General features: G+C 46.8%; 2 protein-coding genes and 1 pseudogene across 17 annotated transcripts in view; 1 reads left to right on the top strand and 2 right to left on the bottom strand.

Moving 5' to 3' along the window:
• TDRD12 (tudor domain containing 12) overlaps positions 1 to 2,190 on the top strand; it is an 85,445-nt gene extending 83,255 nt beyond the window's left edge. For 7 of the 12 annotated variants that reach the window (XM_023649485.2, XM_023649487.2, XM_070223995.1 and 4 more), the window contains one exon: positions 1 to 2,190. In XM_023649485.2, the coding sequence (XP_023505253.2) occupies positions 1 to 92 (92 nt within the window). In that variant the 3' untranslated portion in view covers positions 93 to 2,190. The other 5 variants (XM_023649486.2, XM_070223998.1, XM_070223994.1 and 2 more) reach the window with 2 other exon arrangements.
• Positions 2,183 to 13,281, bottom strand: part of SLC7A9 (solute carrier family 7 member 9) — a 27,212-nt gene continuing 16,113 nt past the window's right edge. For 2 of the 5 annotated variants that reach the window (XM_070224005.1, XM_070224007.1), the window contains exons 11-14: positions 13,063 to 13,212; positions 7,071 to 7,245; positions 2,857 to 2,969; positions 2,575 to 2,771 (exon numbers count right to left, since the gene is read on the bottom strand). In XM_070224005.1, coding sequence (XP_070080106.1) covers positions 2,905 to 2,969; positions 7,071 to 7,245; positions 13,063 to 13,212 — 390 coding nt within the window. In that variant the 3' untranslated portion in view covers positions 2,575 to 2,771; positions 2,857 to 2,904. Of the gene's footprint in view, positions 2,970 to 6,674; positions 7,246 to 13,062; positions 13,213 to 13,281 lie in introns of those variants that run through there. The other 3 variants (XM_023649488.2, XM_070224003.1, XM_070224004.1) reach the window with 2 other exon arrangements.
• On the bottom strand, positions 4,844 to 6,115 carry LOC102148082 (atypical kinase COQ8B, mitochondrial pseudogene; annotated as a pseudogene).

Consider the following 13,281-nt stretch of genomic DNA (forward strand, 5'->3'; position numbering starts at 1 on the left):
TTGTAAATTCCAAAAATCTCTCTGGCAAAGTGACAGAGTGGGTGGAGAGCAGTGACGAAACTTCCCGAGATGAGGGAAGTGAGAGTGAATGAGGACACGAGTCAAAGCCTGAAGGGGCAGGCAGACTGCACCAGAGCAGATGCAGCTGGGACCCAGAGTTCGGAGACCACACAGTCCCAGTCCAGCTTCCCCACCTCACGGAGAAGTGAGGACTGAGTGTCACCTTGTGCCACTGGGGTTTGTGATGGTGAGAAGTTCTGAAGTGATTTAAAAATGGGCTCGTGGGAAGACTTTCAAAGGAGGTGGAAGCAGGGAAAAGCAGAGACACAGAAAGTACTGGTCCAGCCCAAGCCCAGCTCACACACAGTCTGTCCTGCTCGTTGCCGTTCACACGAAGCCCATCCTGACACACTCAAGCTGAGGGATAAAGAGCAGACCGTGGCATTTGGGTAATGAATTGTACTCTCTGGAGTTAGTTGTTCATTTTTTTCTTAGACCTACGTTCAGTACACTTCTAAAAACTGGTCTTGTACGTATAAATTGAGGTTTCTGTCTTACAGGTTTATACTCAGGACTGCTTAACAGCCTTTCAACCGTGAGATAGTGGGGATTCAGCATAACTGTGTGCTAATACTTTCAGTATTCTGGAAATATCGCTGGCTACTCAGAGTAAGTTCACTGCTCATGAAGACAGACGCCAAGGATAAAATGGGGTTGCCTCAGCAGTACCAGCCAGACCCAGGGCCTTCTGGTGATAAAGCTGCTGCTTCTGAAGAACCCCGAGCCTGCAGGTCCTGGGCATATGGGGCTGAAAAGGACCAGTGGGGTGCCGGGAGGTGGCCCTTGGAACCTGGATGTGATGACCCTAAGAACATTTAGGACCCCATCCTGGGGTGAGGCTGTGGCTCCCAGGTCACGAGGTTATTGGGATGAATGTGCATGGTTGTTACCACTTAAATGTGGGAATGTCCAGAACCTGACTTTTCATGCTGATTAAAAAGTTAGAAAGGTGAGCTGCTGGGAAATTTAAACCCAAAGCACTTCTTCAGCGTGAGTCTGGCAGCTTTCCTAGAAGTGGAAGAGAACGCTGCTAGAGCATGACTGTGGTGGCTGCCCCGGGAGCTTTATTCTGTTTATTCATCAGAAAGCACAGGCACCCAAGTGTGTGTACGTCCCAGTGTCAGCCCCCGCCTGAGAGGTAAACTCTGTCACCGGGCTGTCCTGTGAGCAGGTTTTGGTCACACTCTCGCTCTCAGTTTCCTCATCTGTAAAATAAGACATTCCGCTCGTTGCGCAGCCTCGTGTTGCCTCAGGGAGTGTCCCAGAATGCCACCGGGTCGGCACCTTTGTTGTACACAGAGGCTCGTGATGGGGGTGAGACCTGTGCCCTCTGGAGGGAGGACGTGGTGTCCAGCCTGGACCGCTGCTGGGAGCAAGTCCTCGCTGCTGCCGTGACTCCCGTGGGTTGACTGGCAGCTGTCAAATTGGCACATGAAGTAGAGTGGCGATTTTCCCTTGCCTTGGCTAAATTGAGCAGGCTCTTCACAGGTACGAGGTTCTGGTGGCTCTGCTGGCAAAGGTTCTGGCTCAGCAGAGCTCTTTGAGTGTCCCTCTCAGGAGGTGGTTTCTGTAGATGCAGCTTTGCTCCCTCTGCTGAGGCCTTTGTGTTGGCAGCCAGGCCTCCTGAGCCGCCCTGGCATCCCCTGGCATTCGTGGCCATGGCAGTCTACGCTCGGCTGTACGCAGTCTCTTTTGTAAAACATAGCAAATAACAATAGCGAGTAATAGAGTTGCCCAAATACGTGTTTCCATGTACAGATGGGGCCCTGCTCTCAAAGAAGACATGATGCTCGTTCTCGTGTGGCGTTCACAGCCAGCTCGACAAAAATATTGGGGCAGGAGGGCTAGGTGTTTCAATCTTGATTTCTTTTTTCAGAATTTAAATTTCTACTGTTCGAAGTTCCGAATCCTATACTGTAGGACTTGGGATGCTGACTTGTGAAATGGAAACAATTACTAACTGTTATTTTGTTCTGCTGTTAATATGTACTGATTTCGTGTTTTGGGACAATTTCTGAAATGCAAAGTAAAAGTACTTGTGTGTCTCTGCTTCTAAAATTGCTCACCTAGTCAATTGTAGCATGAAGCCTTTTGCAGTATATCAATAAAATTTCCATGTTTTCACAGAAATGTTACTTTTTACATTTTTCAGATAGTATTTTCCCTGAGTGCCAAATGCAAAATAGAATTTTATTCAGTGCCCTTTCGGGTTTGACCAAAATGCCAGTGCAGGCTGCCGTGGAGCCCGCGCTGCTCCCCCTGATGACGACGCCCCTCGTGGCCACACGGCCACACGGGCTGCGTGCGGGTAGTTCTGGACGGTCAGCCCTGCGGGGGGCCTCGACGTTCTGCCTGGGCAGCACTGCCAGGTACATCCCGGGTTAAATGGGGGGTGGCAGTACTTTCGGGAGGGGCAAGGAGGTAGTCAAACATTTGTACTTCAGTATTTAAAACATCTGTTTCGATCAGAGCAGAAGTTTCACCCATTTTACAGTGACAGATGTATACCTTGTTGATAACCGAGTTTAAAGAATGCCCTTTATTGAAGGAGGTGTGGTGAGCCCCTCGTGGAGCAGTGGCCGGCGCGGTGGTGACTCTCACCCAGCCCCTCCCTCGCCGTCGGCCTGCTGCTGGGCCATGTCTGGGCCGGCTGACTAGCAGACACCCGTCAGTGCTCCTAGTCGAACCCCCACCCAGAGAATTAAGGGCATCTGAAAATAACAGCATTATAAACATCTGAGTGCAGTGTTTTCTTAAGAAAAGCATCCGGAGGAAATAACCACAAATATTGCTTACAAAAATAAACTCATCAGAGCTTGGACGCTTTCCGGGAGGCCGAGCGTGTTACTCTGGAGCTTCCTCTGCTGGGACAACTTCCATCAGCATCTGAAGGTGCATGGTGACGGGCTCTGGGGTGAAAACCAACGAAACCGTGTGGTTAGAAGGCTGCAGTTGGCAGTGAGCTTCCCCGCTCATCGCGGGAGCGGTGACTGCTGTGCGCTTGGTGGCGCGTCCGCTAGAGCCCGCGCTCGGGGCCACCGGCGCTCACGGGCAGGCAGAACCGAACCGGCAGCCACCGTGGTTCTTTGGAGATAAGTTATTTCCCATTAAGGCATTAGGAACCTGCTAAATATTTTATTGCCACCAAACAGTTTTCTCTGCAGGAAAAATCTGAATGACTCAATTCCAGGAATATATTTAACTACCACTGACCGAGCTGACTCTCTAGTCTGAAGTCCCCGAGACTGCCTCTTGTTTAAAATATATATTGTTCATTCTTTTCACCTCCTCAATTCCAGCTTCTTAGTGGTTTTTGTAGGGAGGAGCTTGGCTAACTACTCTAAAGCTGAGAAATAAGACACGTTCTGTACCGTTAGGTTGTAAGGCCTCCTGCCTGGATTCTCTCAGTCTGATCAAATCCAGGTTCGTTTCAGAGGCATGGGAAACTGGCTGTTTTTCTTAGAGTCCTACGTTCCTTCCTTGCTATAGTGGTGTCTGCAGCCCCTCTCTCAGCTTAGGGTTTGGATCAGAGTGAAGAGTTTAGGGGTTGGAGAAAGGAGACAAGTCCTTGTGGAAATAATAAAGCCATATTTTGTTTTTGCTTTCACTTTGTTAATCAACATGAAACACATTCTGTCTTGCTTAAAACCCCATGGTCAGGTAAGTGGTGGGACGAGATTTCACAGATGAGGAAATGGAGGCTGAGGGGGGGGTCTGAACTCGCCAGGCTAGAGAGAGGCGTTCCCGGGCCCCGCTGGCCCGTCTCAGTCACGGTCAACTTCACTGCCTTCCAGTTGGGTTTTGTGCTTTCATGCCTTGTGAGATTCCCTAACTTGTATGTATGTAAATGAAAAGCACACAGGAGGGCCTGAAGGGATGGCCGTCCTGCCCTGCGCAGACGAGCTGGAGGAGAAGGGACGAGGCGGCTTTTTTTTTTTTTTCGGTGCCCGACATGGTTTTGCAATTTATTCCATTGCCACGTGCAGTTCCAGCTCGTTCATTCATTTTTCACTGCTGTGTGAAGACTCTGCTGTGTGACTATATAACAATGCATTTATCTGGTGGATGGACATGCTGGGTGTTTCTGGGTTTTGCTGTTAGAAACAGTGCTCGATGAACACACATGTACGAGTTTCTCTAGGGCAGTGAGTTCAAACTCTCGATCACAACCCACAGTAAGAAATACAGATCACGCTGGGTGCTAGAGCTCATGCACATGTAAATGTCAAACAAAAGTGTCACAAAATAATACGGATCCCTCCCATCTGCGACACACTGCTATTTTCTATTCTATGCCGTTAAAACAAAAATACTGTTGAGACCCAATAAATCGATGTCAGAACTTGTATCTCCCCCAGAGTCAGAAAAACACCTCCCTGGGGAATGAGCCTAGGAGAGGATGCAGGGGGTATGTACTTGGGGGGAGGGGATGACAAGGGACTGAGGCTGGAGACTCGGGCGACAGCATACTCGGCAAAGGGCTCAGACTTGATCCCAAGGGTGCTGGGGAGCTGCGCAGGGGACAGACTGGGTACGTACCACTTTGAGAGCCATTTGGCCACCATTCACACTGAGAGTCTTGCCGTCCAAAGTTTCCCCCCAGGCCTGTGGACACTCTGTGTCCTCGGCTGGGAACACTCTTCCCTCCTCTTTGGACGGCTGTCCCTTCTCACACTTCTGGTTTCGGCTCTAATGGCACTTCCTTTAAGAAGCCTTGCTTGATCCCCCTCTGCCACCTGGGCTGGGTGGGCCACTTTCCCTGGCTCCCCACAACCCCCTGTGCCTCCCTGATCACTGCCTGCTCTGGCCTGGGCCTCCCCATCATGGGCCTAACGCCTCTAGGTCATCACTGTCTGGTCACGGGTCCCCCTGTTGGACAGGGAACTCAGAAGGCGAGGATCAGAGATGTCTTGTCATCGCTGTCAAGAGGCAGACAGTGGGTGCTTGGTGCGCTCTGGTGGCTGGAGGCATCATAGAGGAAGTTGGCCCAGTTGGGGTCCGTCTGCATGAATCAGAACTCAAACAGCTCCCGCAGACACAGCCTCAGGAGCTGGAAGCAAATCTGGTTCTGGATGTCCTGGCTCAGGCCCTGGCACTGGTCCAGGGGCACCCCTCCGGCCAGCTCCATGCCCAGCACCCGCGTCGTGCACAGCTCCTTAATCACAGCCGGCACCCGGAAGAAGGGGTCATCCGCCAACAGCTGCCTGAAGTTCTGGGCACAAGCCGCTTCCTGCTGCAAGGTCTGCAGGGCCACGCCCATCTTGAGCACCGCCAGCAGGTTCTGCACATTGCTCTGAATGCTCTGGGCAACGCCTGGGTACTGGATCTTCATGGCAACCTCTGTCCCGTCCCTCAGCAGGCCCTGGTGCACCTGCCCAATTGAGACAGCAGCAAAGGGCACCTCCTCCAAAAAGGCCACCTTGGCCTGCCAGTCTGTGCCGAGCTCCTCCTCGAGAACTCTCAGCATCTGCCAGCGGGGCATGAAGTCGGCGCTCTGGCAGACCCGCTCGGAGATGCGCTGCAGCTGGGGGCTGATGAAGCTGTTGTCCTGGATGCTGAGCATTTGGCCAACCTTGAGGGCGGCCCCTCGAACTGTACACAAGGTCTGCACAACCCGCTCGGCGTTGGCCTCCGACAGCAACGGGCTGGAGCCTGGCCGGGAGCTGCCTTCTGATTGTCGATGTCCTCCTGGCAGGGACTTCTTAGCCACCTCAGCCAGCGCTCCCAGTCCCAAGCCCACAGCCAGTCCCCCAAAGTTGGCCAAGCGGCTGATGCGGGAGGCGGGCACCTTGCGTTCTCCAGAGCGGTCACTCAGCTGGGGCCGGGGTGTCTTCCTGATCTGGGCCTCCCGTGCCCGGCGGATGTCTTCCTCACCCACACCTCTGCCGGGCCCATCCTGATGAAGCTTTTGGGCCCAAGAACCCCCACATGGCCCCCACCAGTGGGGCCCAGGCCTCGGGGCCCCACAAGGCAGACCACCAGTCCGACCCAGCTGTCCACAGGTCCCCCGCAGGAGGCCCCCTACCTCCAGCCACATTGCCTCTTCGCTTTTCTGGGAGCCCCCCCGCCCCGTTGCTAGGCACCCACAATTCCTCCCGTGTGCCCCTGACCCGGTTACTGGGCACTTCCCCCCGTTGCTAAGCACCCACTCAAGAGGCGGCTTTTTAATCACAGTTACTCAATAAATAGGGCTGTTGTATGGATCCAGGATTAAATTGTGCACAGGCCCAATTCCCGCCTTCCAGGGACTCAGCCGGGGAGAGGGAGATGAGCAGACAGGCTGCCGGCCGGCCTGGTGAGGGTGCCCAGGGCCTGGAAGGCCTGTGTCAGCGGAGTTTCCCGCAGTTACTGTGAAGTGCGGGGTAATGCCTTGTGAATGCTGTGCAGACACAGGCGCTTCGGGGACCCTTGATGTACTTTGGCACCACTGCTTGCTTTTTCAAAGCAAAATTGGCTAACGTAGCTAAACTTTTAAGCAACAATTGTCCCAAAATAGATGAGGAACCAGGATTGCTGAGTGGAAACCAAGAGTTGTGGCCTTGGCACCAGAAGGCTCAGGCTTCATCCCAGCTCAGTCAGCTTTCGGTGTGTCTCTGGGATGCCACGGAGCCGCTCATATGACGTCTGTGCATCAGGCAAAAGAAAGTGGCGCTCTGAAGATCAGATGCACAGGGATGTGAATACGCTCATCACCACTGAGCTGTATGTCTAAACATGGTTAAGATGGCAAATTTTATGTGTATTTTACAATAAGAAAAGAAAACGGTGCTTTCCCTTCCTACCGGTTACAGAAATTGATGGGAACAAAGGAGGAGGCCACATTTGGCCCCCAGAGGTGTCACACAGAGGGGAAGGGGGCATCTGTCCTCCTGAAGAGAAGGTGAAACTTGTTAGCTGCGTGAGACCCTGTGAGAAGAATGTCTTAGCAGAGTCAGGACGGATGAGGTGGCAGGATGCCATGTGTGGCCACGCTTGACTAACAGCACGACGGTCCCCCTGTGGATACTTACTCGAGATTTTCTGAGCCCATCCAAACTTAAAGTAGACAAAAAGGAAGTAAAATATGAGGCCGCTCAGCATGAATAACACACAGTAGAGATACTCCCACGCGGGTTGGCTGATGATCGGGGCCAAGACCAGAAACACAGAGACGAGAGTCACAAAGACAGGGATGATGATGGGCACCTGGGGGAAAACAGCGTGGGGTCGTGATTCGGCCATGTGCATTTCTTTTAGAGCATTTTCATTCAAAACCCAACACTGATAAGAAAGACGTAATGAACTCCGTGTGTCCCTCCTCCAATCTCAATGGTGTTTAAGTAATTTTACCAATCTTATTTCATCTACTCTTTTTCTTTTCCCTAGAATATAAGGAAAACGCCAGACATCGTGTCATTTTACCTGTAAGATATGCAGCGTACATCTCTAAGTGGTGAGGACTTGATGTCTTTAACATGTTTATCCCCTCCCCTCTTTTTCGTCTTGTTGATTCGTTGTAGGAATTGGATGATTTGTGCTACACCCTCGCGCGGCATGACAACACCTTGGGCAATGTGCAACAATGGTCCCAGAAGATGAGTGCCATACAGCCTAGGTGTGTGGTAGGCTGTACCATCTAGGTTTGTGTTGGTACACTCTGTGATGTTCACACAACGATGAAATCACCTAACAACGCGTGTCTCAGAATGTGTCCCGTCGTTAAGTGGCGCGTGACTGTCTGAACTCTTCGTTCTAGTTTTGCCTGGTAACTTGCTCCTCTCTCCCTCACATGTCCTGTAAGTGGGTAGTTAGGTCTGAGGGCAACAATGCTTCCAAGTTGGAACAGAGCGCTTCCTTTTGTAACACACCAAGAGGCCCTTCATGAACGTCGGACTGTCAGTGGGTTCCGGGGCAGGGGAGGCAGGCAGTCCCACCAGATCTGGAGTCTGCGTTTCTCCAGGGAGCTGTTGCCTTTCATTCGGAAATGGCATTCAGAACCCACAATCTGGGTGATAGAGGACTCGTTGTTCTTTTACAAGGACAGCGATAAAATAATTTTTTTCAAGAAGGAAAAAAAATTATGAATTCATGCTGATATTTCTGATTCAACTATAAGATAGCACTTTTTCCCTTCCTTTACTTTAGGCTTATGTCTTTTTTCCTTATGCTTCTGAAAATCTAGCTTTCTAATGGCTTTAACATAATTACTTATTTGCTTTACCTACAACGTGCCTATGACAAATGTGAAAGTCACTCCCGCAATGCCACTGCTGCAGTAGCAATGTGAACTTGAACATTTAACTGCAGAATATAATCCACAGGGAGAGTCATTCAAAACACTGCACTTCAATCAGCAATTAGTTCCAGCAATGATTTTTTCCGTGTGGTCATGTCATCTACTTGTTATGGAGTAAAGTTTCTTTATCTCCATTTGTTTCCAGTTTTTAAGGATTCATTTTTTCCCTTTTATATTTTATTTTTTTACTATTATAATGTTAAACTTTTTTCTTGCTTTTTTTTCTTTCATTTTTTTTTTTTAAGCTTCTTTTTTATTTCTGCTATCAGTCCTTCTCTCTCTCTCTTTTTTGCTGGGAAAGATTTGCTCTGAGCTAACACCTGTTGCCAGTCTTCCTGGTTTTTCCCCCTCCCCAAAGCTCCAGTACATAGCTGTATATTCTAGTTGTAAGCCATTATAATTCTTCTATGTGTGCTGCCACCACAGCGTGGCTACTGACAGACAAGTGGTGTGGTTCTGTGCCTGGGAACTGACCTGGGCCGCTGAAGTGGAGCACACCAAACTTTTAACCACAAGGCCATCAGGGCTGGCTCCATTATTTCTTTTTGACAAAAACAAACACATATATGCATAAGCATAAATATTTATGTTCACTTCCACTACCTCATATAAAAGATAGCAAACACCTAGAAGATAGTTTTACACCTTGCTTTTTTCCTTTAATATATTCTAGAGATAATGCCATAGTAGTATATAAAATTCTCATTCATCCTTTTTGCATACCACTCTACATGTGGATATACCAAAATTTATTCAACCAGTCTCCCATTAATTGACATTCGGGTTGTATTGAATCTTTTGCTATTACAAGTAATGCTGCAATAAATAACCTTGTCTGTATTTCGTATTTTTGCCAATTTCACTTTGGGATAGATTACCTCAAAATGGGATGGTTGGGTCAAAAGGTAAATGTACATATAAGTTTGCTAGATAGTGCCAACTTGCCCTCCATAGTGGTGATGCCACCTGTATTCCCTGAGCAGTGTCAGAGAGGGCTGTTTCTATGGCCTCACCATGGAGTGTGGCCAAACTTTGGGATCTCTGCTCATCTGATAGGCAAGACATGGTATTGCATTAGACTTCTGCTATGCATGCTCTTGTCAGGAGCAAAATTGAGCTCGTGGGCTCATTTCCTTCATTTTTAAGTGTCATTGCATTTTTTCTTTGAACTTTTTATATCTTTGTCCATGTCAGGTGTTGGTAATTCTTATCTCAATTTTTGGGAACGCTTTAAGGATATCAGCCCTTTTTTGTGATGTTATTGCAAATATTCTCCTCATGTTATGTATGTGTTTTTAACTTCCTTCTCTTTTTTTTCAATGCATAAATTTTTATTTTGTTTGGGTTGTGTTTGTCCATTTTTCTCATTATTACTCCTGGATTTTGAGTCATAGGAAAGGTTTTCCCATTCTTGGACTACAAAGCAGTTTATGTTTTCTAAAAATCAGATAATTCACTGAACCTTAAGTTCTTTCTTCTGCATACATTAATTCCTTCTCTGTGCTTAGTTTCTTTGTTCTTTTTCTTGCTTTTGAGTTGCCTATTTAATCGGTCGTCATGTTTATTCATATAAGTATTTAAGGCAGTGTGACTTCCTCCAAGCCTCAATCATAGATCATGTCTTGTTTTCATTATTATGTTTAGGAATTTATGTATTTTCATTTCCTATTTCCTCTTGGACCAAAAAGTTTAATTTTTTAAAGTAATTTCTTGTTTCATTAGAGACAGAGAATGTAGTTTGCATTATTTCTAGTTTTTTTAATCAAGGTTTTCCTTGTGGCATTAAGGACTGTCAGTTTTCAGACATGTCCCATAGGCACTTGTTTGCTATTCTGGGGTTCAGAGTTTGGTATAAATTTCTAAGATCTACCTTGTTAGTTTTCACATCTCCTGTCACTTTAGTGACATTGCTGGATCTGTCTTGGGCTGAGGGAGGTGTTTTAAATCCTCCTGTTGGCGTGTGTGTGAAATCCTTGGATTTCCTGTAATTTCTGCTTCGTAAAGATGATGTGTGTGGTTTGGTGAAAGATTTCCATAACTGTTAGCTCTTGGTTGTCAAGTTTAGCTGTTAACATTACTAAATGGTCTTTGTGCCTTGGGCCTGAGTGCTTCTCTGATAAAATCACAACCTATGTTTTGTGTATTTTCATTTGCCTGCTATTTCTTTGACTATCTGTTTATTTTTAATTTTTCACAGCTTTGTCAACCTGCCTAAGAAATCTTTTAATGGCTGATTTAGGCCCATTTAAACTGAATAAGCCAGTTTCTTCATACAGCTGGTAAGTCTCCGTTCTCTCAGGCTGTGTTATGGTTCTGTATACAAGCATCTTCTACTTACTGTCAGTCTCCGCCCTTCAGAGTGACGTCCTATGGGAAAACTCTCACCAGGGACCTATTTCCATTATTTTAAATGGCAAAAATTATCAGGTATCATATGAAGTCCCAAATTCCCAATTGTCCTCAGGTATAACTAAAACACAGTAGATGCATATATATACCCAACGTGTATTCCACCAGGAAGTAAACCGCTCTTACAGTGATGTCCTGGGGACCAGTCAGCGAGTCTGGTTGTTAACACGTGCCTCCCTTTGTTGCAATAATGTCTTGCAGCATCTGAGACACACATGCCTCATGCTTTTCAAGATGCCGGCCCGTGATTCTTACTTGGGTTGGGTTTGGAATGCAATTTGAAACTTCTCACTCATGTAGTATAGGATCTTTACCATATGGTCTCTTTTATGTGTGTGTCTCTATTATTTTTTGATATATCTTTTAGTGTCTATAAATTCTGTGTATTTATTCCAAGAGTTACTATTATAAATAATAGATATAATACTTTAGTCTCTTTTTTTAAATATATTGTCTATAATCAGTAATGAAATTAGCTAGGAATTCTTCTTTTCTTTTCCCCCAGCGTCTACTTTTAAATGGTATCCTAAGGCAGTTTCTCTGGCATGCTTTCACATGCTTTCTCCTCCATCTTTGTTGTATTATATTGTCAGCGCTTAACATTTACATACTCTTCCGTTTTCTTTATCTCCCATCCTTTAGTCTTAGTTATTGACAGTTAAATCTCTTCACCATCTGCCAGTGACTTTGTGGTTTCTGAAGCTCCTTCTCTAGGCGTCTCCTCAGGAAGTTCTCATGTAACGAGACGTGCCTTCACTCTGTTCCTGTTGCTAACTTTATTCTTAAGGTCAGTTTGGATATAACAGCCGTGCCTTACATTTTCTTTCTTTGATTCCCTTCAGTGTGTTCCTCCACTGTCTTCATATGGTGTGAAGTGTTACTGATGGGAACTCAGATGCGTATATTATTTTCTTTCCTTTATAAGTGAACTGGGGTCAGAGAGAGGACAGGAAGGGGAGAGTGGATACCCAAAGCAATTTTTTTAAAAGCTCCATAACTTTATCAGAATATATTTCTTTGTAGCTCAGATTCCCCAGTTCCAGTGTATGCCTTTTAGTATGTTGGCTCAAGTCCCCCCTCCTTTCATGGTCTCCCCTCTCACTTCCCTCCTTCCTCAGGAAATGTTTCTTGAATTATAGTTCTTAAGAATCCTGTTACGGGGCTGGCCCCATGGCCAAGTGGTTAAGTTCGCACGCTCCACTTTGGCAGCCCAGGGCTTCACCAGTTCAGATCCTGGGCGCGGACCTACCACTGCTCATCAAGCCATGCTGAGGCGGCGTCCCACATAGCAGAGCTAGAAGGACCTACAACTAGAATATACAACTATGCACTGGGGAGCTTTAGGGAGAAGAAGAAAAAGAAGAAAAGATTGGCAACAGGTGTTAGTTCAGGGCCAATCTTTAAAAAAAAAAGAATCCTGTTACTTTCATTTTCTTCTTCAGGGACTCCAATTGCACACATGTTAGATTTTTTTTTTCCCTGTCTCCTTAGTTATTTTCTCTCAACTCTCTTTATTTCTGTTTGAGGGATTTTGTGCCAATTCAAAATATGAGCTTTTATCAAAAATCATGATTTTGCCTGCTGATGACCTGATTGAGGTGGAACTGCCTGATTCCGAGCAGGCTGCTTCATGCCTCAGCTGACCCCAGAGACTGGGTGATGGCCAAGATACAGTGCCAGAAAGACCATGAGGCAGACCACTGGAACAGCATCCTACAGCCACAGACATTGTCCTTATTCTTGTCCTAGTGACTTAAGCCCTCAGCTTGCCTGCCTTTTTCTTAAATCTACACTTGTTTTTATCATAAGAATTAAACAGCACAGTTGTTTTATCAACAAAAAGCAAAAAAAGCCCCTAACATAAGCAGAACAAAATCAATTATTCTTCCTCAGTGGTATATAGATCCACACCAGCCAAGCAGGGAGGCGCAGGGAGCCCCAAGCAGACTGAAAGTGTGGACTATTAGGAGTTGGATGCACAGGAACGGGTCTGGGGCCAGAATTCAGAAGTCCCCGTCAGTCTATGGAAAGTGTGTGCGTGGGAGATGCTGGAAGTGGCAGAACTGGGCATCTTGCTTTGGTTAGAGAGATGGGTCACAGGTATTCTTGATAACTTAATTAATAGTTAGATGGCTAATTGGATTGTAAACTCTAATATGAGATGAATTGAAGAGGACACCCCACTCTAAAACATGATACTCAAGAATAGGGTCAGGTTGGAAACAGAAAGCATGCCCTTAGAATTTAAAATAGTTACCTCTGTCTAATTCATTTCAAGAAATCAAAGCCACTTGTGGTGTTTGGGGCACTAAACCTACCTTGATAGGCCTTTCCAGTTCTTTCCTCGTGAACCTCATCACAATCAGTGCCAGAATCGTCAGGCCATAAAACAGCCATGCGGCAAAGCTGAAGTAATTGACTAATGAGTTTATGTCACCAGGAATGATGTAAATAGTCGCTATGATCCCCTGGTAGAAAGAAGAATGAATGCTTAGGTCATTAGTACATAAAAACATTACCCTTATCGCTTCACAGAA

The sequence above is a fragment of the Equus caballus genome, chromosome 10 (genome assembly GCF_041296265.1).
Source record: "Equus caballus isolate H_3958 breed thoroughbred chromosome 10, TB-T2T, whole genome shotgun sequence".
Taxonomy (NCBI): domain Eukaryota; kingdom Metazoa; phylum Chordata; class Mammalia; order Perissodactyla; family Equidae; genus Equus; species Equus caballus.